The sequence below is a fragment of the Xyrauchen texanus genome, chromosome 27 (genome assembly GCF_025860055.1).
Source record: "Xyrauchen texanus isolate HMW12.3.18 chromosome 27, RBS_HiC_50CHRs, whole genome shotgun sequence".
Classification (NCBI taxonomy): domain Eukaryota; kingdom Metazoa; phylum Chordata; class Actinopteri; order Cypriniformes; family Catostomidae; genus Xyrauchen; species Xyrauchen texanus.
The window spans coordinates 1,030,142-1,055,397 of NC_068302.1; the positions used below are offsets into that span (position 1 = coordinate 1,030,142).

Sequence of the window (25,256 nt, forward strand, 5' to 3'; positions counted from 1 at the left end):
ACAAGCTCCAACAGCGATGAACAGTAACTAGAGACTAGCATAGAGTTCTTGCACCATTCCGTGTTGATGTAAACACACAAGCCACCACCGCGAGTCTTACCGCAGAGAGCTGTATTTCTGTCGGCACAAAACGAGGCGAGCCCGTCTAGCTGAATGGCGGCATCCGGAACTCTGTCGCTGAGCCACGTCTCCGTGAAAACAAAGACGCAGCAATCTCTAAACTCACGCTGCGTAGCCTGCTGGAGTCGGATATAGTCCAGTTTGTTGTGCAGGGCGCAAACATTTGAGAGCAGGATAGACGGGAGAGCCGGCCGGCTAGGGTTTGTTTTTAGCCTAGCATGGACCCCCACCCTCTTGCCGCGCTTCCGCTTTCTCGAACACCGATTACGACGTCCTCTCCCCCGGCCACCGGCATCAGGCGACGCCGATGCTTAATCAAAACAATAAATGTACTCCCGAACCCATACATTTCCAAAATCTTAATAAGATAATCCCATTCTACCATATCAAATGCCTTTTCGGCATCAAGTGAGATGACAGCGACCGGAGTCTGATCATTCACCACTGACCACATGATATTGACGAAACGGCTGATGTTTCGTCAATGCCTAGTGACCCTATCCAGAGTAAAATAATCTGAAATTAATCAATTTGTTTGTACCACTGCTACAGGGTGTCTATAAAGTAACTTCAAGTCAAGTCAAGTGGTTTTTATTGTCGTTTCAACCATATACAGTTAGTACAGTACACAGCAAAACGAGACAACGTTCCTCCAGGACCATGGTGCTACATAAAAACAACAAAGGACCAACACAGGACCACATGAGACAGCACAACGAAATAAAATACCTATATAAAATACCTATATATACCTATATAAAGTGCACGTGCAAACATGTGCAAAGTACGGGACAGTACAACAAATGTCTGACAATGAACAGGACAATAGACACAGTGCAGCGCCGACCAGTACACAGTAGTGCAAAAAGATGACAGTTTCTAAAACGTAAACATAACATACTATGAGATAGTGTTCTATGCACATAGCAGTTATTGAGGAAGCAGACAGTTATAAAGTGACAGTAATTAAAGTGCAACTCAGGACACGTGTGTGTGTGTGTGTGTGAGTGTGTCAAACCAGTCTCTGAGTATTGAGGAGTCTGATGGCTTGGGGAAGAAGCTGTTACACAGTCTGGCCGTGAGGGCCCGAATGCTTCGGTACCTCTTGCCAGACGGCAGGAGGGTAAAGAGTTTGTGTGAGGGGTGTGTAGGGTCGTCCACAATGCTGGTTGCTTTGTGGATACAGTGTTTTTTGTAAATGTCTTTGATGGAGGGAAGAGAGACCCCAATGATCTTCTCAGCTGTCCTCACTATCCTCTGCAGGGCTTTGCGGTCCAAACGGTGCAAGTCCCAAACCAGGCAGTGATACAGCTGCTCAGGATGCTCTCAATAGTCCCTCTATAGAATGTAGTGAGGATGGGGGTTGGGAGATGTGCTTTCTTCAGCCTTCGAAGAAAGTAGAGATGCTGCTGTGCTTTCTTGGTGATAGAGCTGGTGTTGAGGGACCAGCTGAGGTTCTCCGCCAGGTGAACACCAAGGAATTTGGTGCTCTTGGCGATCTCCACAGAGGAGCCGGCGATGTTCAGCGGAGTGTGTTCACCTTGTGCTCTCCTAAAGTCAACAACCATCTCTTTTGTTTTGTCGACATTCAGGGACAGGTTGTTGGCTCTACACCAGTTCGTCAGCCGCTGCACCTCCTCTCTGTATGCTGACTCGTCGTTCTTGCTGATGAGACCCACCACGGTCGTGTCATCGGCGAACTTGATGATGTGGTTCCAGCTGTGCATTGCTCCACAGTCGTGAGTCAGCAGAGTGAACAGCAGTGGACTGAGCACACAGCCCTGGGGGGCCCCAGTGCTCAGTGTGGTGGTGGTGGAGATGCTGTTCCTGATCCTTTCCTGAGGTCTCCTAGTCAGGAAGTCCAGGATCCAGTTGCAGAGGGAGGTGTCCAGGCCCAGCAGGTTCAGCTTTCCAATCAGGTGCTGGGGAATGATTGTGTTGAATGCTGAGCTGAAATCTATGAACAGCATTCAAACGTATGAGTCCTTATTGTCTAGGTGGGTGAGGGCCAGATGGAGGGTTGTGGCGATGGCATCGTCCGTTGAGCGGTTTGGACGATACGCAAACTGCAGTGGGTCTAGTGAGGGGGGCAGCTGGGTCTTAATGTGCCTCATGACGAGCCTCTCAAAGCACTTCATGATGATAGGTGTAAGTGCGACGGGATGGTAGTCGTTAAGGCAGGACACTCAAGACTTCTTTGGCATGGGGATGATGGTGGTGGCCTTGAAGCACGTTGGAACGACGGCGCTGCTCAGAGAGATGTTGAAGATGTCGGTAAGAACATCTGCGAGCTGGTCTGCACATCCTCTGAGCACTCTGCCAGGAATGTTGTCTGGTCCAGCAGCCTTCCGTGGGTTGACTCTACGTAGAGTTTTCCTCACATCTGCCGTGGTAAGACAGAGCACCTGGTCGTTGGGAGGAGGGGTGGTCTTCCTCGCCACAACGTCGTTCTGCACTTCAAACCTAGCGTAGAAGTCGTTCAACGCATCTGGAAGGGAGGCATCTTTGTCAAAGGCAACTGATGTTGTCCTGTAGTTGGTGATGGCCTGGATGCCCTGCCACATGCGCCGCGTGTCACCGCTGTCTTGGAAGTGACTGTGGATTCTCTGGGCGTGTGCGCGCTTTGCCTCTCTGATTGCCCGTGACAGTTTGGCCCTAGCTGTTTTTAGGGCTGCCTTATCGCCTGCTCTGAAGGCGGAGTCTCGGTACCATCCACGGCTTCTGGTTGGAGCGTGTGGTGATGGTCTTGGAGAAAGTGACATCATCAATGCACTTGCTGATGTAGCTGGTCACTGATGCTGTGTATTCCTCCAAGTTGGTAGAATCACCATATGTTGCAGCCTCCCTGAACACGTGCCAGTCAGTACACTCAAAACAGTCCTGAAGAGCAGAGATGGCTCCTGCTGGCCAGGTTTTCACCTGCTTCTGAAGTGGTTTTGTGCGTCTGACTAGCGGTCTGTATGCTGGAATTAACATAACAGAGATGTGGTCTGAGTAGCCGAGGTGGGTACGCGCCTGCGATGTTTGTGTAAACAAGATCAAGCCGTTCAGCCCCTCTCATTGCAAAGTCCATATACTGATGGAATTTAGGGAGCACTTTCTTGAGATTCGCATGGTTGAAATCTCTGGCGACAATAAACAGTCCGTCGGGGTGAGCGTTCTGCAGTTCGCTCATAGCCCCATACAGTTCTCAGAGCTTCCTTAGCGTTAGGCTGGGGGAATGTAAACTCGGTTATGTAAACAGTGGTGAATTCTCGTGGTAGATAAAAAGGTCTGCATCTAACAGTCACAAGCTCCAACAGCGATGAACAGTAACTAGAGACTAGCATAGAGTTCTTGCACCATTCCGTGTTGATGTAAACACACAAGCCACCACCGCGAGTCTTACCGCAGAGAGCTGTATTTCTGTCGGCACAAAACGAGGCGAGCCCGTCTAGCTGAATGGCGGCATCCGGAACTCTGTCGCTGAGCCACGTCTCCGTGAAAACAAAGACGCAGCAATCTCTAAACTCACGCTGCGTAGCCTGCTGGAGTCGGATATAGTCCAGTTTATTGTGCAGGGCGCAAACATTTGAGAGCAGGATAGACGGGAGAGCCGGCCGGCTAGGGTTTGTTTTTAGCCTAGCATGGACCCCCACCCTCTTGCCGCGCTTCCGCTTTCTCGAACACCGATTACGACGTCCTCTCCCCCGGCCACCGGCATCAGGCGACGCCGATGCTTAATCAAAACAATAAATGTACTCCCGAACCCATACATTTCCAAAATCTTAATAAGATAATCCCATTCTAACATATCAAATGCCTTTTCGGCATCAAGTGAGATGACAGCGACCGGAGTCTGATCATTCACCACTGACCACATGATATTGACGAAACGGCTGATGTTATCTGAAGAGCTATACCCCCGAATAAACCCCACCTGATCTATATGTATTAGAGATGTCATAACTTAATAGGTTAGCAAACATTTTACAATTTTTTTTACATCTAACTGGATCAGGGAAATTGAATGGTAACTTTTACACTCGCTTGGATCTTTGTCCTTCTTAAGAATCAGACTGACCCGGATCAGTGTCATGATTGGGGGAAGCTTTCCATTCTTTAATGATTCCGTATAAACTTCAGACAAAAGTGGAGCCAATTCTGTAGCATACGATCTACAAAATTCAGTGGCAAAACCATCTGGCCCGGAGCCTTGCCTGTAGTAGGACTTAATTACCATGTCAAGCTCCTCCAAGTTTATCTCAGAATCAAGAGAGTTTTTTTGCTCAATCGTCAGTTTAGGAAGTTCTAATGGTTCCACAAAGTTTCTAATATCCTCATCAGTAGACAAAGACGTGGAACTATAGAGATCAAGACAGAACTCTTTAAAATCATTTTTAATATCAATGGCCGAGGTAAATATTTCACCACCAGCAGATTTCACTGAGGGAATGATAGAAAAAGACTCTCTGCTTTATATATCTAGCTTAAAGCTTTCCTGCTTTGTCCCCCGACTCAAAGTATGACTGTCTTGCCCTGAATAACCAAAACTCCATTTTTCGTGACAAAATAGTATTATATCTGGATTTCAATCGGGTAAATTCTCTGAGGCCATCAGACGACATACGGTGCTTCAGCTCGGCCTCTGCACTTTTAATCTTCCCTTCCAACTCCACAAGTTCTTGTGCCTTGGATCTCTTGATGAATTAGGCATACTGTATGATCCGACCCCTAAGAACCGTCTTAAGTGCCTTGGATAAAAGCGTCTGCCAAATGTAAATATGGAAATCAAGATTTTGCAAAAGGGATACTATGAAGTGCCAACTATATGATTTTGTTTTCTCCATATGTGGAGAACACCTCTAAACTCACCATTGCATATCAGAGAATAAGATGTTTCCAATTATACAATCAACAACAGATGAAATTAGGTACTTAGAAATAATAATAAAAAAACTATTCTAGAATAAATCTTATGGATTGATGAAAAAATGTATAGTCCCTACCAGATGGGTTCAAAAGTCACCAAATATCTGCAAGACCAAGATTTGTACACATCCTGTGAAGTGTCAATGTTGCTCTAGGGGGCTTACAAAATTTTGCTTCACTATGATCAAGTCCATCAAAAGATTAAAGTCTTTTAATCTTATTTCATGAGGGGTGCCAGCGGCTAGCAACATCCCTTCGAGATCAATAAAAAAGCCCTGATTATCAACGTTAGATGCATACATATTAGCCAAATCAGCCAACCTTTGCCCCTGAATTTCTGCTAAAATAATAATGATTCTCCCTTATTTATCTTTATTCTGTTTGAGACATTTGAATTGTAGTTGTTTATTTATCAATATAATGACTCCCCTGCTCTTAATTGAGCAAGCACTAAAGAAAACATGTCCACCCCTTATCTTTCCAAATTTTTCAGCTTCATGTGGGGAAAGATGCCTTTTTTGAAGAAACACTATTTCATATTTCTTACACTTAAGAGTATAAATAACCTTCCTTTTTTTATGGGGTGCCCCATCCCATTCACATTCCACGAGGAGAAAGACAACCCACTCATATTAACATATGACATTTTGATGTAATAATTGTAATAATAATAATTGTGTGTCAAAAATAAGTGTATACAGACCACATTCCAACATTAGTGCAACAATCAAACCAAACTAATTTGAACCAAACAAACAGAAAAAAGAAAAACATGCGGATTAACCCTGCGCATGAGTGCGCCAACCTGCGTAAATCCCTCTAAACTCAAAATGTCCATGTACGCCTACGAGAGCCCCCACGACAACTTTGCCATCGGATTGCTCAAGTCCGGTGCTTCTGCACAAATTTGTGAGGCAAAATTAGATAACAGAAAATACTTTGTAAAACAAACCCCAGCCAATAGGCAGAGTAAACTCAAAGAACGTGTAGATTAATTCACAGAACTGTCTCAAAGGTGTGTTCTTCCACAATATAAATTCCAACCGATATAAAGACATTCAGTTTCCTCAGACAGACAAACAAGTGTTCAGTGAGCCGGCTGTTTATGAGTGCAGCAGATGACATAGTCATTCCAATGTCCTGCAAAACTACTCCACAAAACAAACTCCAGCCAACAGGAGGCACAAGCACAAGGAATGAACAGATTCATCCACAACTGTCCTGAACTCCATGCGCTAGGCGGAACCAGCAGAGAAAGAAACAAAACAGGCATCCCCATTCCTTGGATGGTCGAGTCAAATTGATGTATTTATGAAGAACAGTGCTTGTTTTGGACATGAAAATACTTTGTGGCCATCCTTCGTTTCTATTCTCAGTTTGGCCAGAAACATCAGTGAAAAAGCGATCTTCCGTTGATGTAAGAGTTTCTTATACTCCTTGAATCGATCACGTTTCTCTCTTGTCGAACAAGAAAATATTGTGATTCTTTCAAGAAAGCTTTCCTTTACTCCTCGCCCAACACAAGATCTTTATCGGATGATCTCAGAAATTTGGCCAGAATTGATCGGGGCCTGTCACCCTCAGCAGATCTATGAGCCGGGACTCAAAGCATGCTCAATTTCCAGTTTATGGCCTGTTGTGTCGAGCAGACTCGGGAAGAGCTCGTCCAGGAATTTCACCATATTTCTGCCTTCTTCATGCTCAGGAATTAGCAACAATTAGTAGATTATTTCTTTGACTCCTGTTTTCAAGATTATTCAGTTTTTCCAAAATGTTTCCAAAGTCTATTTTGGTCATGAGCGGATTAGCAGATAATTCTCTTTTCGATGACTCCAGATAATAAATCAATTTCTCAACATCTGCCACTCTTGTAACCAACTCAGAGAATTTTCAATTGCCGTAATCGATCGACAACAACCTTCATCAGCATCGCAAACATGTTGGACAGTCGACGCTGGATTTCTTCTTCCGCCGCGCTATCCAAATCAATTTCCCAGTCTGCAGGCCCGTCAAAGGTTTCAGCTTGAGCACGTTGTGTCTTTTAATGTCTCCATAGTCTGAGGATTTTGACTTCTTTGCCATGTTAACCTCAAAGAACAAATATGTAACTGGTTGTATCGAATCACACCGGATTATAACATGAAAATAATCATCGTGTGATATGAGCGTAAAGCGATCGTCTGTGTTCCGCAACTGCTTTTGGGTCCTATATATTTTGATCTCTGTCTTGGATGGTATTTTTCTGATGCAATTGAAACTTTGTAATGCTGCACTTTTCGAACTGCTTTCTCTTTAAGATGAATTGCTTATGTTGAATTATTTCTTTTTTGTAAGTTTCTTTGGATAAAACCGTCATCCAAATGAATAAATGTAAATTCTACTGGTTAAAATGCAGTTACAGATATCAAGAATTACAGGTTTTCCTAGTTGAAATAGCATTTTTGATATCAAGAATGTTTATTTCCCTGAGTAATGCTGTCATTTTTTTATATTAAGAATTCATGTTTTTACTAGTGCAAACTTAATTACTGATATCAAACATTTGTATTTTCACTATAGTGTAAATTGAATTATAAATATCAAGAATTAATATTCTGCACTTGATTAAATGTCGATATTGCCAATGTGTTTCTGTTTTTTTTGGGCCCTGGGCTGCTTTGAACAATTTTTTGGGATATTCCCATAAACATGAACTTTGTGTTATAGTTGCACTACCACAAGAAAGCTGCAAATTGATCCTACTCAGATCATTTTTAGTTATGAGACCAAGAGTAGCTGAAAACACTTCATATGATCAAACTGGGCAGGCGAGATTGATCCCCCAAAAAACACATGTTTGTTTATATTTGAGGATATTACAGCCCATGTAGAAATCATCCATTTTAGGCCTCAAGCTCAACCATCTTTAAATTTGTATGTCCTGTATAACAGAGGAGCCACATTTCATGCAAACACTGTAAATGTCTAACCCAAAAACTCATTGGCTCTGTAGTGTGGTTGTGTATGTGTGTGTGCCTGATGAGACATTAGTTTAGGGTCACATTACCAGTGCAGTGAAAGAATTTGGACAGCTTAATAAAAACCACAGAGCACTTAACTTCTGAGGTCAAATTTGGTTCACATGCCTTCTGGGATTAGAATATCAACATAGACTATTTGTTAGTAGAATACTTTTTTGTTTTGTTTGTTTTTTGCCATGGTCAGGCTCACATACTGTAGACAGACTTTTGACTATCAGAATAAACACTTCAAATAATTGCACTAAAGTGTCAGCCCGTGATCAGCTGCACAGAAAACACTGAAAAAATGGAAGTGTAGTTCTAGCAGGAAGATCTCAGGATTCATTTTATCAGGCATCTCATCCAATCACAATACAGCCTCTGCTTTATAAGCCGCACAGGTCTCTCTTTCTTTGCATACGTCCATTGTTTTCAGTCACACACATGCGAGGGAAACACACAATCATGTCACACGCTATGCCTTGCTTTTTCAAGTGTCACTTCATGTTGGATTATTACTCACCATGATGTTGACGAGTTATTCTGGCATCATTACAGTGTAGAGATTTTTATTATTTGGGTTACTGTAAACTAATAATTATTTTATTAGTGATAGGATTATGAAGATTTCTAAAAAAATAGGGCCTTTCTACACGAATGGACTTATCTCAAACGTTTCAAATCCTTCCACATACAGTTAATTTACTGCATCTACTAGTCAAAACATAAGCTCTGCATTAATGCTCACATCTCACGTAGTCATTTTGCCCCGTTCAATACATATATGCTTGTCAAATCAATCAAATCAAATCAAATAAAATCACTTTATTGTCACACTACTATGTAACAGTGTGTGAAAACAAGTGCAACAGTGTGTGAAAGTCTTGTGTTCAGTTCCGAGCAACATAGCAGCCATGACAGTGACCAATTACAATAAACAACATATTTACACAAGACAATTTACATATCAAATGTACGCATACTTACACAACACAATACTAATATACAATGTACAGATAACAATACACACAATATAGAATACACATACAATAAAAATAAAAAATAAGAGTATATAAAAAATATATATACAGTAGTTATATTGTGAGGAGAATATATTTGACAGTCCAGTGTGAGGTAATAAGATGAAGATTAAGAAGATTAATAAAGTGTAGTGCTGATTGTTGATCGTGAGAGATCAAGTGTTCAAAAGTCTGATTGCTTGGGGGAAGAAGCTGTCATATAGTCGGCTGGTGCGGGTCCTGATGCTGTGATACCGCCTGCCTGATGGTAGCAGTGAGAGCGGTATCTGATGATCCTCCGAGCTTTTTTCACACACTGCCTGTCATAGATGTCCTGGAGGGAGGGAAGCTCACTTCCGATGATGTGTCGGACAGTTCGAACCACCCTTTGCAGGGCTTTGCGGTTGTGGGCGGTGCTATTGCCGTACCAGGCGGTGGTGCAGCCAGTCAGGATGCTCTCTACAGTGCTGGTGTAGAACCGTGTGAGGATGTGGTGGTTCATTCCAAACTTCCAAACAGGAAGAAGAGACGCTGGTGAGCCTTCTTCACAACGGCCTCAGTGTGGACGGACCATGTGAGATCCTCAGTGATGTGGACACCGAGGAACTTGAAGCTGCTGACTCTCTCCACCGGTGCTCCATTGATGGTGATGGGGCTGTGTTCTCCGTCTTTCTTCCTGAAGTCCACTACAAGCTCCTTGGTTTTACTGAGGTTGAGGGAGAGGTTGTGCTCCTAACACCAGCATTTCAGAGTGTGCACCTCCTCTCTGTAGGCTGTTTCATCATTGTCAGTGATCAGACCTACCACCGTCGTATCGTCAGCAAACTTAATGATGGCACTGGAGCTATGTGTTGCCACACAGTCATGTGTGTACAGGGAATACAGGAGTGGGCTGAGAACACAGCCCTGCGGGGCTCCAGTGTTGAGGGTCAGTGATGAGGAGATGTTGCTGCCCATTCTAACCACCTGACGTCTGCCTGACAGGAAATCCAGGATCCAGCTGCACAGCGAGCTGTTTAAGCCCAGAGCCCGGAGTTTCACATCAAGCTTGGAGGGCACTATGGTGTTGAATGCTGAGCTGTAGTCTACAAACAGCATTCTCACATATGTGTTCCTTTTTTCCAGATGGGAGAGAGCAGTGTGTGTTGTAGATGCAATGGCATCATCAGTGGAGCGGTTGTTGCGGTAGGCAAACTGCAATGGTCCAGAGAGGTGGGCAGCACAGAGCAGATGTGATCTCAAAGCATAATCCAAGGCACACACCTCTGCCGGCAGCCGAAAAAGAGAGTTTGCGTCTTTGCTTTACAGCTGCGCTCTCGATCACACAGACACGGCGTCCAAACTCAGGAAAGCATAAGCCATACAATTTGGTCACTGCTCGCTTCCTTCCATTCACACTTTTCTTCCAAACAGACTCATTTCTCGGACCGCAGCACGCAAGTTCTCCCACCTTTCTCTAACAGACGGCACACATCTCAGTAGCAATGTCTTCTCCTTTCGACTTGACGATATCCCTCCTTAAATAGTTAGTCACAAATTATCTCTAATTGGTCAACAGCGTAAAAAAAAAAAAAAATAATCGAGTGGCTACCGGATTCTGTTCTGCCACACCCACAGCAAGCACTGTCCTTCATAGAGACAATGGGGGGAGTAAGCCATTTGGTGATTATCACGTTGCTGCCAAGTAGACCTGACTCACTGAACATACACTTGACTGTCTTAGGAAACTGAGCGCCTTTTTGTTTCTTTTTGTGCTGATTCTGCCTAGCGGCTGGAGTTTGTTTTATGGGGTGGCACTGGACTCTACAGGACTGTATGTGGGTGAATCTGCATATTATTTGTGTTTATGGGTCTTATTGGCAGGAGTTAGTTTTGTGGAGTATTCTTTGCAGGACATTGGAAATATAAATTAATATACTGCACTCATGAACAGCCGGTTCACTGAACATTCGTTTGACTGTCTGAGGAAAAAACAGCTTTTTTTTGCTGGTTCCGCTACAGGCTGGAGTTTTTTAAAGGATCGTACTTTCGGCAAATTTATGCTAAGGATTCTACACATTGTGTTTGTTCTGCCTATTGGCTGGAGTTTGTATTATGGATTTTCTTCTGTTATGTAATTCTGTCTCACAAAATGTATACAGACTTGAGCAATCTGATGGCAAAATTGTCGCGGGGACAATCTGAGGGGTGTACTCACTTTTGTGAGATACTGTATATATGTTTTTTGTATTTGTCAAACTATTGTAAACATTGTTTCATTTGAACACTGTTGTCTTTGCCATGAATACACATGTATGAAACTTCATAAACCTGCTAATCTGAAATGCAAATGGCGTTATTTTGCATCTCTAACACTGTCGCACCTGCTTATAATCGTCAAAATGGTCAACATTACAATTTGACAGCACACAAGGTTGGAGCGGTCTTTGACACCTTTCAAATTGTTGCACTTCCTTATTTTACACTACATTTGACAATAATTGTAAAGCTAACAGAACTACTCAGCTGCAGTTACACCTGTTATATCTCTCATCTCCATCTCTCTAGATCTAAGGCTGCCAATGCTCTCAGGCACTGTTGACACTGTTCTCAGGCTCTCACGCCACCCCTTTTCTCATGCAGTGATAACATCACGGAGCAAAGAGGACACTGACAGCTCACGGACAGACAAGACAGAGCAGTTATTCATGCCAATCAGGGGGAAAGCAGCAGCACAGCATCTCTTGTTCTCCTTCATAAATTAATCTGTTAACATTTTCAAAATATCTTGTCAATATTAAACAGCCATTTTTAAGGTAACTGATGAGTTTTTGTTTGAGATATTTTACTCAAAAATGAAATTGTCATCACGTACCTTCATGCTGTTGCAAACCTGTATGACTTTCTTATTTCAGTGGATATCAAAAGGAGATATTAGGGAGTTGAATGAAAAACAACATGCAGTTACAGTGAATTGAGACTAAACCTTTTGCCTAACATCTTTTTTGTTCCATGGCAGAGAAATATTCATTCAGACTTAAGGGTGAGCAGTGATGACAGAAATTTCATTTTTAAATGAACTACCCTTTAACTACATATTAAAGTATTTGTTAAAGGTATCTGCCAAGAAAACAAATATAAATGTTATTCAGCACATGCTAGACCTGATTCACAGCAGACAAACAAACATGTAATCATGTTCGCTATAAATCTATGCTGCAAAGTTGTGAGTTGAAATGATCTTAGTCCAGTCAGCTCTGTTGATGATCTTGAAGCCACAGCATTGAATTAGAGCCCTCGCAATCATTTTCAACAACGTAATCCAATAAAAATTGGCTTTTTAGTGCATGGTTTTTGTCACCACTCCGTGTTTGACTTAAGCGGTGATGTTAAGCACTGGTTTATTGTGTCATGTCTTGCTAGAAAGCATGTGACTAAAGAGAAGGGTCACAATATAGGCTACATACTTTAGGCTACATGCATTCATAACGATTTAATTTAGAGTTTTAATGTTTTATTAACTTCTTAACACAAATGCACACTAAAATATATATAAAACAAAACATGTCCAGAGACATTCAAGTAGCCTCAGTGGTTTTGTATTTACCAGCAAATTAATTTATGTTTTCATTTTATTGCAAAAATGGTTTTAAGATGTTTCTTAAATAGTCTTAAAAAGTCTTACATTTCATTCCTTTGAACCTTCAGACACCCTGATCTTGAATATGTGTTCGCTGTCTGAGAAAGGGGTCAAATTCTTTCTCAATAGTTGTCTATTGTGCAAGAAACTTAATATATTTACTAGTTTGCTGGGTTTTGAGGGGTCTTGACAAAGTAGGAAGACTAGCCAAACCAACATCTTAGGCTGGTTTAAGTTGCTGATTTCAACAGGAGTACATATAGTTATGTTTAGTAGTGTTTAGTAAGTGAAAGGTATTTGCAGATTGTCGCTCCTTGTTAGTCTCAGTAGGATTCATTTAAAGTTACTGTTATTTTAAGAAGTTATTTAGTACTGCGTTGAATCATGTGGTATAAAGTTGTACATTTTGGCACACTGCTTGGGAAGGGCCTGAGTCATCCTCAAATACTCTAATGCCACCAACTGCACAAATTTTACTTTTGTTCCACTTTTAAACTTTTGGTTTTGAAATGTGCATTTTCTCCCTTAAGATATCTGGCCTCATGGCGAGTTGAGTTATTGAATTGAATCTCTGCCCACTAGATTTTTTTTTTGTGCTACTTCTCTAATCCTGACCAAAGTTGGCTCTAGATTATCTTAAGACATAATGACTACATAGACCCATACCTGACTCAAATTACAGCAGTAGCCAATCATTTGATTGATTACAGCTGCAGCCAATAACAGCATTGGACCAATCACTTGTTATTGCAGCGTGTGTACAGTGTTTGGGCTTTCGCCTGTTGAGTTTTTTTTTAGTTTTACATAGTAAAATTTTAACAGTTTAACAGTGACCACAAGCGGTGAAAGATTCATTTCTCAGTTGTTTCCTAGTATTCACTGAATGATTATTAGATACATCACTGAAATAGCTTTCGTCAGGTATGTGTATAAAGCTGTTGAAACTTGAGTTCAAGTTGTGGAATAGGAGTTTCTCTTTCATCTGTGTGTGTTTTGACTGGCAATCCAGTGCTGGAATGTGTTATTTAGAATGTTATGATGTGTTCCTTGCAGCTGTTATCAGTGTCATTCGTGTTAGCAGTTTTTCCGCCCTTCTTTTCCATGCCCTTTTTATGGCCTTCTTGGCCATATTGTTTGTGTGTATGTAGTGTGTGTGTGTGTGTTGTCTTTTTCTCTTTCTCTCTTTCTCTCTCTCTCTTAATCGCTCTCAGGTTTGGAGTAACCAGGTGCTGATTGTTGATGGAGCATTTCCTCTTATAAACAGTGTGTTTCATGGCTGGGTTGTGTGATGGCAGACGGGTGTTCATGAGCTGTGTCATCTCGTTCACGTGTGCTCAGGTGCACATTGACTTTTTTCTGTGTTACTGCTCCTGGTGCAGTTGTCACTGTCTGAACTTTTTTTCATATACAGAACTGTCAATAAATGTGTCTGTGTTTCTGCTACTCTCGTCTCCCCGCATCTTTTATTGCATTTTATTTTTGTGTATCACCCATCCACTGACATACAGATGCAATCTTGGTTCATTAAAATAAGTTATATTTGGGCAAATTAGAACACTGAACATCTAAAAACTAGAGGCAAAAAGTTACCACTAGATCAGTCAGTCATGTTCTTAATCAAAGTGCTGATCTATGAAATAATCTTCTGACTAACAAAATCCCAAGACTATAGAGATGAAATCACCATATTATGTGAAATATTTATTTGGGTGCTTGAATCAGTCATTCTGTTGATCAAATCAGCTAATTTAAAAGCATCTTTTACTGTGCATAAAATAATTCATATTCATGAATTTTGCAGAACTAAAATAAAATAAAAAATGTTTACTATTTGGTTCCTGTGGAAATGCAGTTGTATCACAAATTCATGGGCATTTGTAATTTGATAGTGACTCCAATGAATGAACTAGTACTTGATGCAATGAAGTTTGCTTTGGTGTTGCCCCCTGTCATAGTCTGCATGCAACCCCATTAAAACAATTCTAGATCCGCCCCCGAGTTGTATGCCACAGTCGCACCATGAAACAATCAAGGGTCAGATGCTTGCCCCACTCTTATTTGTTTATCACTGCCATGTTCCATTTCACACGTGAATTACCAAAAGTCAAATGCTCCAAAAGTGTGTTGAAATGGCTCTACCCGATTAAACCGTGCAGTGCATCTGCCGGCCGCAGCATAAGATCAGGGCGGGACCGGTCTCTCTCTCACCCACGCAGTGCTAACGAACCCGTTCTGTGCTCACGCTGTCCAGTGTTTAACACAGCGTGAGATGGGTACCCATTTAAATTAGACACAGAATGATCTGTTGTACACCAGTATACCATAGCAAGCTACTGCTCAGAAAAATTAAAAGAGGCCATTATAATAATATCTACCGTTCAAATGTCACTATTTTACCAACAATATGGTGCATTGAAGCGTCCTTCACATCATTCCCTGAAGTTACTTTAGTGCTGGGCCACCTACTAGTCAAACAATAACATGAGTATTATAATATTCTGTATTACTTGACAAACTTAGGGTCAGTCCAATCAAGGTGTACTTTTTAATTTTTGCTTTTACTTAAAAATGTAACTTCTGTCATCACCCCACTTCTATGTCACTTTAAACTCTTTTTCAAATTTGTATCAAAATGTCAAAGCTTCTCTATTCCATGCAATGAAAATATATGGTAATGAATGGCTGACAAGTTTAATTAAAGTTTTGCTTGGGATAAAAACATAAATTCAGGTCAGATTTTCTTCCTGGTGCTTGTAAACACAAAGATTAATGGAGAATTGTTCTTCTTGAAATTTCCATCAGGATTTGTTAGTTTTGGACAACATTTGGAAAGATTTGACATAGATTCTGATATTTCACAGGTAACTGTAAAGGTTATCACATCTGCTCACTTGCCCCACACCTGCTGTTGGTGGATTTGAACTTTTCATAAAAGAATCGCTCTAACTTTGATCAAGGCAGGACTTTGATAAATGGCTGTTTTAAATTTCAAAAATGCAATCGCTTTGACAGATATGAGGTCAAATATGATCTAACAGTGATATAAAACTTTTGGAGTATACAGAAAACTTAATGATATAAATGAAGCCAATGTAGTGGTGGTGGCAAAGAGGGCTAAAGCAGTGAACTGGTAATCAGAAGGTTGCTGGTTTCATCCCCACGGCCACCACCATTGTGTCCTTGAGTAAGGCAATTAACTCCAGGTTGCTCCGGGAGGATTGTCCCTGTAATAAGTGCACTGTAAGTCGCTTTGGATAAAAGCGTCTGCCAAATGCATAAATGTAAATATACCACTATGTAAGATCTAACAGGATCTAAAACGTCTGAGGGACCCGTCTTCCTCACAACAGTGCATCAGCTACTGTTTGTGAAAGGATATGGGAATAAAAATAACATAATACTTTGTCATTGCTGTTTTGCCTGTATCTTCTGTTACAGTTGAAATATAACTATAATATACATATAACTGTTATGTACTATAATATAGACTAATAATTACATTTACATTTATTCATTTGGCAGATGCTTTTATCCAAAGCGACTTACAAAAGAGGAATAATACAACATAAGCGATTAATCTTATGGAGACAGCAGTACGAAGTACAAAGTGCTGCATTACAAAGTTTCACTAGCATCAGAATAGTAGTATCCAAGACAGATAAAAGTGCAACATGAATATATATAGTTTTATTTATTTGTTTATTATTATTTTTATGAGTGCATGATTAGATGCTCATGGAAAAGATGTGTTTTTAGCCATTTTTTTAAGACAGAGTCTGCTTCACGGATGGAGTTGGGAAGGTCATTCCACCAACGAGTTACAGTGAAACCGAAAGTCCAGGAAAGGGTTTTGGTGCCTCTTTGTGTTGGTACATCAAGGCGTCACTCATTATCTGACCGCAGGCTTCTGGTGGGTACGTAGCTCTGCAGAAATAATTTTAGGTACACTGGAGCAGACCCAGATTTGAATTTGATACCTGCATCAACCGGCAGCCAGTGAAGAGAGACAAGGAGTGGTGTTACATGCACTCTCTTTGGTTCATTAAAGACCAGACGTCATGCACATGCAGGAAGGCCTGCAATGAGAGAGTTACAGTAGTCCAGTCTAGTTATGACAAGTGGCTGAAGAAGAAGTTGTGTGGCATGTTCAGAGAGGAAGGGTCTTATCTTCCTGATATTGTAGAGTGAAAAGACTTTGAGATGTGGTCTGTGAAACTGAGTTGTTGTCAATGGTTACCCCTAGATTTCTGACTGGTTTGGGAGGCGTTACCGTAGTTGCACCCTGCTGCACAGTGATGTTGTGTTCAAAATCATGTTGATAATAATTTAAGCATGTCTGATGGTAGTTTTTATTTTCATATGCCACATATATCAGGCAGTGTTAATTGTGTGAGAATGTGTATTCATCAACCTGTTACATGTCTTGTACATGTGTTTGTACGGATGTATGTGGGTATTAATGTGTTAATAAAAATATATGTACATTTCTTTTTAATTTACATATATGTTAATTAACACTTATGTTAAAAACGTGTTAATGTTTGCCCTATGTATACATACAGTATTTGATTGCTTATTTACATGTGTTTGCATATATGTCGGTCTATTTGGAAAGAAAAAAGAAAGAAAACATTGTTTATGGTGAATTTACATTTTGTCTGCTCTGAATTATAAAAATCATACAGGTATATTAAATCAAGTTAACATTTGTTTAGCTGATACATACATATGCATTTCTGTTCACTATAAACCATAGATATTAATTTATAATATATTTGATTAACATAAACTTTATTATTACATTATATAATGCCTAAAGGATTATTACAACTGCAGCACTGCCCATATCCACCACTGAAATCTGCTGCTCAAAAGAATGAAGCATGACACCCCTGATACTAATGATGCATGATTATGGTTAGTTGCATTTAGCATTGCTTTCCCCCATCAGAACAGACCTGCAACCCACCAGTGGAGAGACACATACTGCTGTAGAGATGACTGGGTTAAAGATAAAGTCTGTAGACCAACATCAAATCAACTTTCCACTCTGAAACTATTATATAAGTCCACAGTAAAATATTTGAAGTAGTCCTGAAATTGTCTCTGTGATTACATCACTCTTGACTAATCAGCACAAGATGTGTTTCTGGCTTAACAAACAATTTCTTAAAGAAAATGACCTTTTAAAGCACCTCACAAGTGAAGATATCACACCATGTGCTGCAAACGTGGCACGGGCCTTTGTGGAAACTCCTCATCACAGATTAATCACTCAACTAATCAGAGATTCTTTTTGTCCAAGGAAGAAACTCTCATGTCTGGAGTTTTAATCGTTGGAATTCGTAAAGATGCCCGCTCCCACGTGCTTCACCTTTCCAGAAACAAACGCTACACACTCACTCCAGAGAAACTTCAATGGGACCAATTCAAGCTCACCTACAAGTAAGTTCTGTGTTTGTGCATTTTTGCAGTAATTTGTGCAAGTCACAACCCTCTGTTTGAAACCTTTTAGGGACTGCACATCTGCTTTGTTGACATTTTCAAACCATATTTACATTTTTCTCATGTTCACCCTTGCCAGGAAGCATTACGAAATAGGTTACATGGTGAATATGAAAAGGAACACAGTTACAGAATTAGTTTCTCTGGTGCAGTGTGCTTATGTCATTTATTTGTCTTGGGTCTTTGTTGCAGGTGCTCAGCTCAAGAAATACATGTATAATTGTGTTAAAGCTGAAGTGTGTAGAATGGAAATGCAAAAATAAATATTGTTCTCAAAGAGATTTCACGAACACTCCCCCCATCTGCCATTGATTGAACAGTTCAGAAAGTGATAGTCCCGCCCCCAACTTACATCATTGGTTGAGTCAATGTTGTTGTTTTAGGCTGGACGATTCAAAACGAACAGTGGGATTTTTATAGTGCCACAGAGACACAGTGTTTACAATTTGAGGAAATCAATCAACAAACTACTTCTAGATGCTCTGCATATTAAGCTGGGATAGTAGAAAGTACACACTTCAACTTTAACTTGTCCACGTTTAATTGGTACTGTATACGAGTAGTGTTTATTTACTGTTGTGTTTGTGCAGACTGCTGTCATATCCAAGGAATCTGTTGAACGCCAGTGACACGAGGAGAGGCATGTCTAAAGCCTTCTCCATGTGGAGTGATGTATCGCCCTTCAGTTTCCGTGAGGTTCCTTCTGACCAGGAGGCTGACATCAAAATCGGTACGTCACATAGAGCGGTGTTCATTTTCAATAGTCAATATTTCATCACGTCATATTCATTTATTTTAGTCGAGAAAAAGAACATTTTATGTGACGATAATGTGCAGACTAAACTTTAATCAAATATTCAAATATATGAAAATTACTAACAAATATTGAGATGTATTGAACATATTGAAGATTAATATTTTAGATTAAACTACGTGAGCAAACTGTCCTGAAATAATCCCATATAATGAATAGAATTTTCAAGTGACTGTTGTGAATTCCTCATGTTTAGAGAAAACTGTTTTCTGAATGTAAGTTACACATTCTGACGGTGGTGAAACTTCATGTTCAGCTGTTCATTGTCAGTTGTAATATGGCATTTATGCTGTGAATATTCGGATTAATGTCACATATGTAGGATGTGTTTGAACTAGGGCTGGGATAAACGATTATTTTTTAAACGATTAATCTAGCGATTATTTTTCCGATGCGTCGATTAATCTAACGATTAATTTTTTTTCAGTCCGATTCGATTTCGATTCGATTAATCGACTTGTGACAACACCGGTAATACCGGTTTCACCGGGGGTGGGGGTGTATAAAAAAAATTAAAAAAAACATTTGCCGGGAGTTTGATTGACTGGCGATCTGATCAATCAATCATAATACGCCATTTTTGTCCGACAAAGTAGTCAGGAGAGAGAAGATTAACGTCGGTGGATTTGAATTTGAATAATGGATTGTAGGCTACCGTACTGACGTCTTTCCGCGGTTAAAACAACAGTCCTTCTGATGTAGGCTACATTCATGTTTAGCCTATTTGATGCTATAAATTAACCAAGGAAAAGATGATCGGTTCACGAGCAGCTTTAACTGAGGCAATCTGTCACGACACATTAAAGAGCCACAAAATAGTAGGCCTATTTATGGTTTAATTTTCTTTGAATGACCAAATTTGAAAGTTGAGACTTTATTAAATGTTACCTGCTTGGTCCTGTCTGTTAGTGCGTTGTCAGTGTCCTCTATGTATTTTTCACGACATTCATAGCTATAAGCGCATTATTAATAGCTAATAGCTATATACAACGTATTATAGCCTACTCCAACATCAAGTGCAAAGTGGGGAGTTGAAAAAAAACTTACGGTGCTCTGTCATCTGCAGCTGCTCCCGGGTGGCCTATTCAGATGCTGGTGCATTGCCGTGGTGCTAGAATGGAAGGCCATCTCCATTTTGCAAAGACGACATATCACAGAATTGTTTCCTTTTAATTTAAAGAATTCCCATACTTTAGAGGAACGAATGCATGCCGCCTTGCACTTCTGATAGTCTGAGGAGCCACTCGTGTTGCTACTACTCGCCGGCGCCGGCATCTTTGTTTTGGGTCCGACGAATCAACGCGCATGCGTTGTCCCAGCCCTAGTTTGAACTTTACTAACGGGTTAATTGCCTCACTCATTGTTCAGGTGTTCAGCAGGGAACATAATATGACTGGATTATTTACATCAATTCTTACTAGATTTCTCTTTCCTTAAACAAAAATTCAATAAATAATCAGTGTTGTAGTATTTTATTGTCAACAGTATGTTTTAATTGAAACCATTTTAAAGCACACTTCACATCAGAAATCAACACAGAGTTTTTAAATGCATTAAAGAGTTATTAAGTTTGCTCATTTCTGTGACGAAGCAGGTGGAGAATGAGGATCTAGACGCAGCAGTTTATTCAAAAACATAAAGAAAAACTCAGAAACAAGCAAACAGGGGAGACCTGGCACAGAGCATCAAAAACATGCAAGAACTAACAAGGAAACAAAGAAACTAAAAGGGCTTATATACAAAAAGGAACAAACAAGGGAATAAGGAACACCTGGGGAAATAATCAGGGAAGGAGAACTAATCAGGGGAAAACCAATCATAAAATGAAACTACAAAAGGACTACAAAAACCAAACAGGAACTTAACTAAACTTCAAAATAACAGCACAAAAACAAAAGATAACAGAGAACATGACAGAGCCCCCGCTTTAAGGAGCGGATTCCAGATGCTCCAAAAGGCACAAAAAAGAAAAAACAAAAACAAATTGTCCAAGGGGGCACAAGGGGCAAACAGGCAGTCCAAGGGGACACAAGGGGAAAACAGGCAGTCCAAGGGGGCACAAGGGGCAGATAGGCAGTCCAAGGGGGCACAAGGAAAAAACAGGCAGTCCAAGGGGGCACAAGGGGCAGACAGGCAGTCCAAGGGGGCACAAGGGCCTGGGAGGCGGCCACAGGACGGGGACTGGGAGGAGGCCACAGGACAGGGACCGGGTCAGGAGGCCTGGGAGGAGGCCACAGGACAGGGACCGGGTCAGGAGGCCTGGGAGGAGGCCACAGGTCGGGAACAGGGTCAGGAGGCCTGGGAGGAGGCCACAGGTCGGGAACAGGGTCAGGAGGCCTGGGAGGAAGCCACAGGACAGGGACTGGGTCAGGAGGCCTGGGAGGAGGCCACAGGACAGGGACCGGGTCAGGGGGCCTGGGAGGAGGCCACAGGACAGGGACCGGGTCAGGGGCCTGGGAGGAGGCCACAGGACGGGAACAGGGTCAGGAGGCCTGGGAGGAGGCCACAAGACAGGGACTGGGTCAGGGGGCCTGGGAGGAGCCACAGGACGGGAACAGGGTCAGGAGGCCTGGGAGGAGGCCACAGGTCGGGAACAGGGTCAGGGGGCCTGGGAGGAGGCGACAGGACAGGGACCGGGTCAGGAGGCCTGGGAGAAGGCCACAGGACTGGAACAGGGTCAGGAGGCCTGGGAGGAGGCCACAGGACCGGGACCGGGTCAGGAGGCCTGGCAGGAGGCCACAGGACAGGGACCGGGTCAGGAGGCCTGGGAGGAGGCCACAGGACGGGAACAGGGTCAGGAGGCCTGGGAGATGGAGCCGTGGAAGGCTCTGGAGGCAGAGCCGAGGGAGGCGGAGCCGTGGGAGGCGGAGCCCTGGGAGGCTCGAGAGGCGGAGCCCTGGGAGGTTCGGGAGGCTCGAGAGGCGGAGCCCTGGGAGGCGGAGCCCTGGGAGGCTCGGGAGACTTGAGAGGCGGAGCCCTGGAAGGCTCGGGAGGAGGAGCCCTGGAAAACTCGAGAGACTTGGGAGGCGGAGCCCTGGAAGGCTCGGGAGGCGCTGGCTCTTGGACGGTCATGGCTGCTGGCTCTGGGACGGTCGAGGCTACAGGCGCTGGCTCTGGGACGGTCATGGCTGCTGGCTCTGGGACGGTCGAGGCTACAGGCGCGGGCTCGCTGACCGTGGTAGGCGTAGGCTCTGGCTCGCTGACCGTGGCAGGCGTAGGCTCTGGCTCGCTGACCGTGGCAGGCGGAGACTGGGGAGCAGAAGTTTTTCCTCTTCTCCTCCTCCGACGAGCGAATGGAGCTGGCAATGCTGGCTCGGTGGCCGTGGGCTCTGGCTCGCTGACCGTGGCAGGCGTGGGCGTTGGCTCGTTGGCCGTGGCAGGCATAGGGGGACGAGCCATGGAAGTCTGGGGGGTGACCTCAGTGGGTGGAGATGATAAACCCTCCTCCTCTGCACCCACAGTGAACGGCGAGCCGCTCACTCGTAGAGTCTCCTCCACAAACTCAAGGAGCGTCCAGTGAGGTTCCGCCGGAGGCAACAGCTCCTTAAGTAAACTACAGAGACCTGCTCTGAAGAAAACCACCAAAGAAAATTCTGGGTAGTCCACTAAATTTGCCAGATCTAAAAACTCATGAACGTGAACCTCAACTGGACGGTCCTCTTGCCTGAGGAGGAGAATTCTGACAGCTGCTAGATCCATAATGGTTGGTTAGTTCTTCTGTGACGAAGCAGGCGGAGAATGAGGATCTAGACGCAGCAGTTTATTCAAAAACATAAAGAAAAACTCAGAAACAAGCAAACAGGGGAGACCTGGCACAGAGCATCAAAAACATGCAAGAACTAACAAGGAAACAAAGAAACTAAAAGGGCTTATATACAAAAAGGAACAAACAAGGGAATAAGGAACACCTGGGGAAATAATCAGGGGAAAACCAATCATAAAATGAAACTACAAAAGGACTACAATTACCAAACAGGAACTAAACTAAACTTCAAAATAACAGCACAAAAACAAAAGATAACAGAGAACATGACAATTTTAATGAATATATTTGGACTTATGAGTACTTCTGTTAAAACACTCGCCAGCTGGATTATAGTGTGAATGTGTAGTATCAGCTAAATGTGTGCTATATGCCACAAACTACGTGCAAATGAACGCTTAAGTTCTTGGGTAAACAAAACAACACCTGTCCTAATGTAGTTCTTTCATGACTAAAGTTATGTTGTGTGCTTTACGAGCATGCGTCGTGTTGATACTGTTGACACTTTTGGCAGGTTTCTACTCTGTAAACCACACCGACTGTCTGCAGTCGTATCTGCATCACTGTTTCGACGGCATCACCGGTGAACTGGCGCACGCTTTCTTCCCCCCCACCGGAGAGATCCACTTTGACGATGATGAGTTCTGGATTTTAGGAAACATGCGCTTCAGCTGGAATAAAGGCAAGGGCTGGTTTAGTCCTGCCTTGGTCCTTACGGTCATTTTAGACAACTTGTAGAAAGAACAGTGTTGGGAAAGTTATATTCTACATATAGTCATAACTTAAAATAATACAAAATTACAATTGTAAGCTACTCTACAACTAAAAGCAGCTATTTAAAGATGAAAATATTTTTAGATATATAACAATCATGATATTATTTAATTGTGCAATGATTTCTGATAGTTACATATTTAATTAGGTTGACATTGTTACAAAAATTTACCATGGTTTTACTACAGTCATGTTTACTACAATATTACTACAGTAAAACCATGATTCATTTTCATAAGGGTAAAACATTAAATTGAACATATTTATACTTAATATACACCCTATTTTATATAACTGAATGGAAATATAGTGATAAACAGCAGCAATACAGTAAATATTTCACATAAAAAAAGAAGACAAAGTCCCTTTAAGGCTGTGCAGGGCTCAAGACTATAGACTGTTGTGTGTGAACATCCCAGGAGATCAACAGTTACAGAAATACTGAAACCAGCCTATCTGACACCAACAATAATCCATGTGATTATCTAATCAGCCAATCATGTGGCAGCAGTGCATAAAATCATGCAGATACGGGTCAGGAGCTTCAGTTAATGTTCACATCAACCGTCACTGTATATTAGGGCTGTCAATCGATTAAAATGACATGATGTGCCAATTTATTATTCAAATTAATCGCACATATACTATACAGTATACATATTGACAGCACTAATAAAAATCCCTAGCACACAAGCACTCAGTTTGCAATCTAAACTAAAGCAGCCTGTTCAGATATGAAATGAAGACTTAACCATCCGCTCCGCATCACAGATGTCCTTTAATGTTCATTGGTTTTATTTGTTGTATGGGAGCTGGTTTGACCTGTATGTGTGTGATTGCTCAGGAGTTTGGCTGACTGATCTAGTTCACGTCGCAGCTCATGAGATCGGTCATGTACTGGGTTTGATGCATTCCCAGAATCCCAAAGCTTTAATGCACCTCAACGCAACACTGACGGGTCGTAAAATCATCACTCAGGATGAGGTCTGGGGATTACATCGACTCTATGGTATGTCACTAATAAACTGATTAACCTATAATCACAGAATAATAGTCAGTGGTGTTTGCTAAGGCTCTGTTTGAGCTACAGACACGACTGTTGCCTCAAAATCACGTGTCTTGTTGAGGAGAGATGTGCTGTTACTTCACAATTCTCACCTGGCAGACGATAAAAGGGGTCAAAACATCCCATAGATTTGCATATTCATATCTTGAGACAGAACATAATACAGATTTGGGGGATTGACTCTTTTGACTTGAGCCAGCAATCAACCACTTAGCAACCATCCAGAAAACCCTAGCAACCTCAGAGCTCATTTACCTGCTTTCATCATCATGAATTACATCTCACTTCACCATCCACAACATTTGCTTCCATCTTATACTGTGTTTTCTTCTCCTCATCACGTCAGGCTGTTTGGATCGTTTATTTATCTGTCCAGCATGGGCGAGGAAGGGTTACTGTGACAGTAAGAGGATACTCATGCAGAAACACTGTCCATCCAGCTGTGACTACTGTTATGGTAAGAGATTAAACCACGAGTTTACCAACTGAAATCTGTTTGACAAATAATGTTGTCTAAGGTGCTCAAAATAAAAAAAACATGTCAAGCTCATAGGAATGTAATCTTTGAGTCCATCCTGATTTTCGAGAAACATTTATAGCATTTTCTGAATTGTCATGTGGTGTAACCATCAAGTAAAATGTATTAAAATACTTTTGTTGCACCTT

At 42.0% G+C, this 25,256-nt stretch overlaps 1 protein-coding gene across 3 annotated transcripts in view; it reads left to right on the forward strand.

Moving 5' to 3' along the window:
- Positions 1-25,256, forward strand: part of LOC127620644 (matrix metalloproteinase-23-like) — a 75,426-nt gene that overhangs the window by 20,562 nt on the left and 29,608 nt on the right. For 2 of the 3 annotated variants that reach the window (XM_052093853.1, XM_052093850.1), the window contains exons 2-6: positions 17,974-18,113; positions 18,764-18,903; positions 23,265-23,432; positions 24,369-24,533; positions 24,937-25,047. In XM_052093853.1, the coding sequence (XP_051949813.1) occupies positions 17,974-18,113; positions 18,764-18,903; positions 23,265-23,432; positions 24,369-24,533; positions 24,937-25,047 (724 nt within the window). The remainder of the gene's footprint in view (positions 1-17,973; positions 18,114-18,763; positions 18,904-23,264; positions 23,433-24,368; positions 24,534-24,936; positions 25,048-25,256) is intronic. The other variant, XM_052093852.1, reaches the window with a different exon arrangement.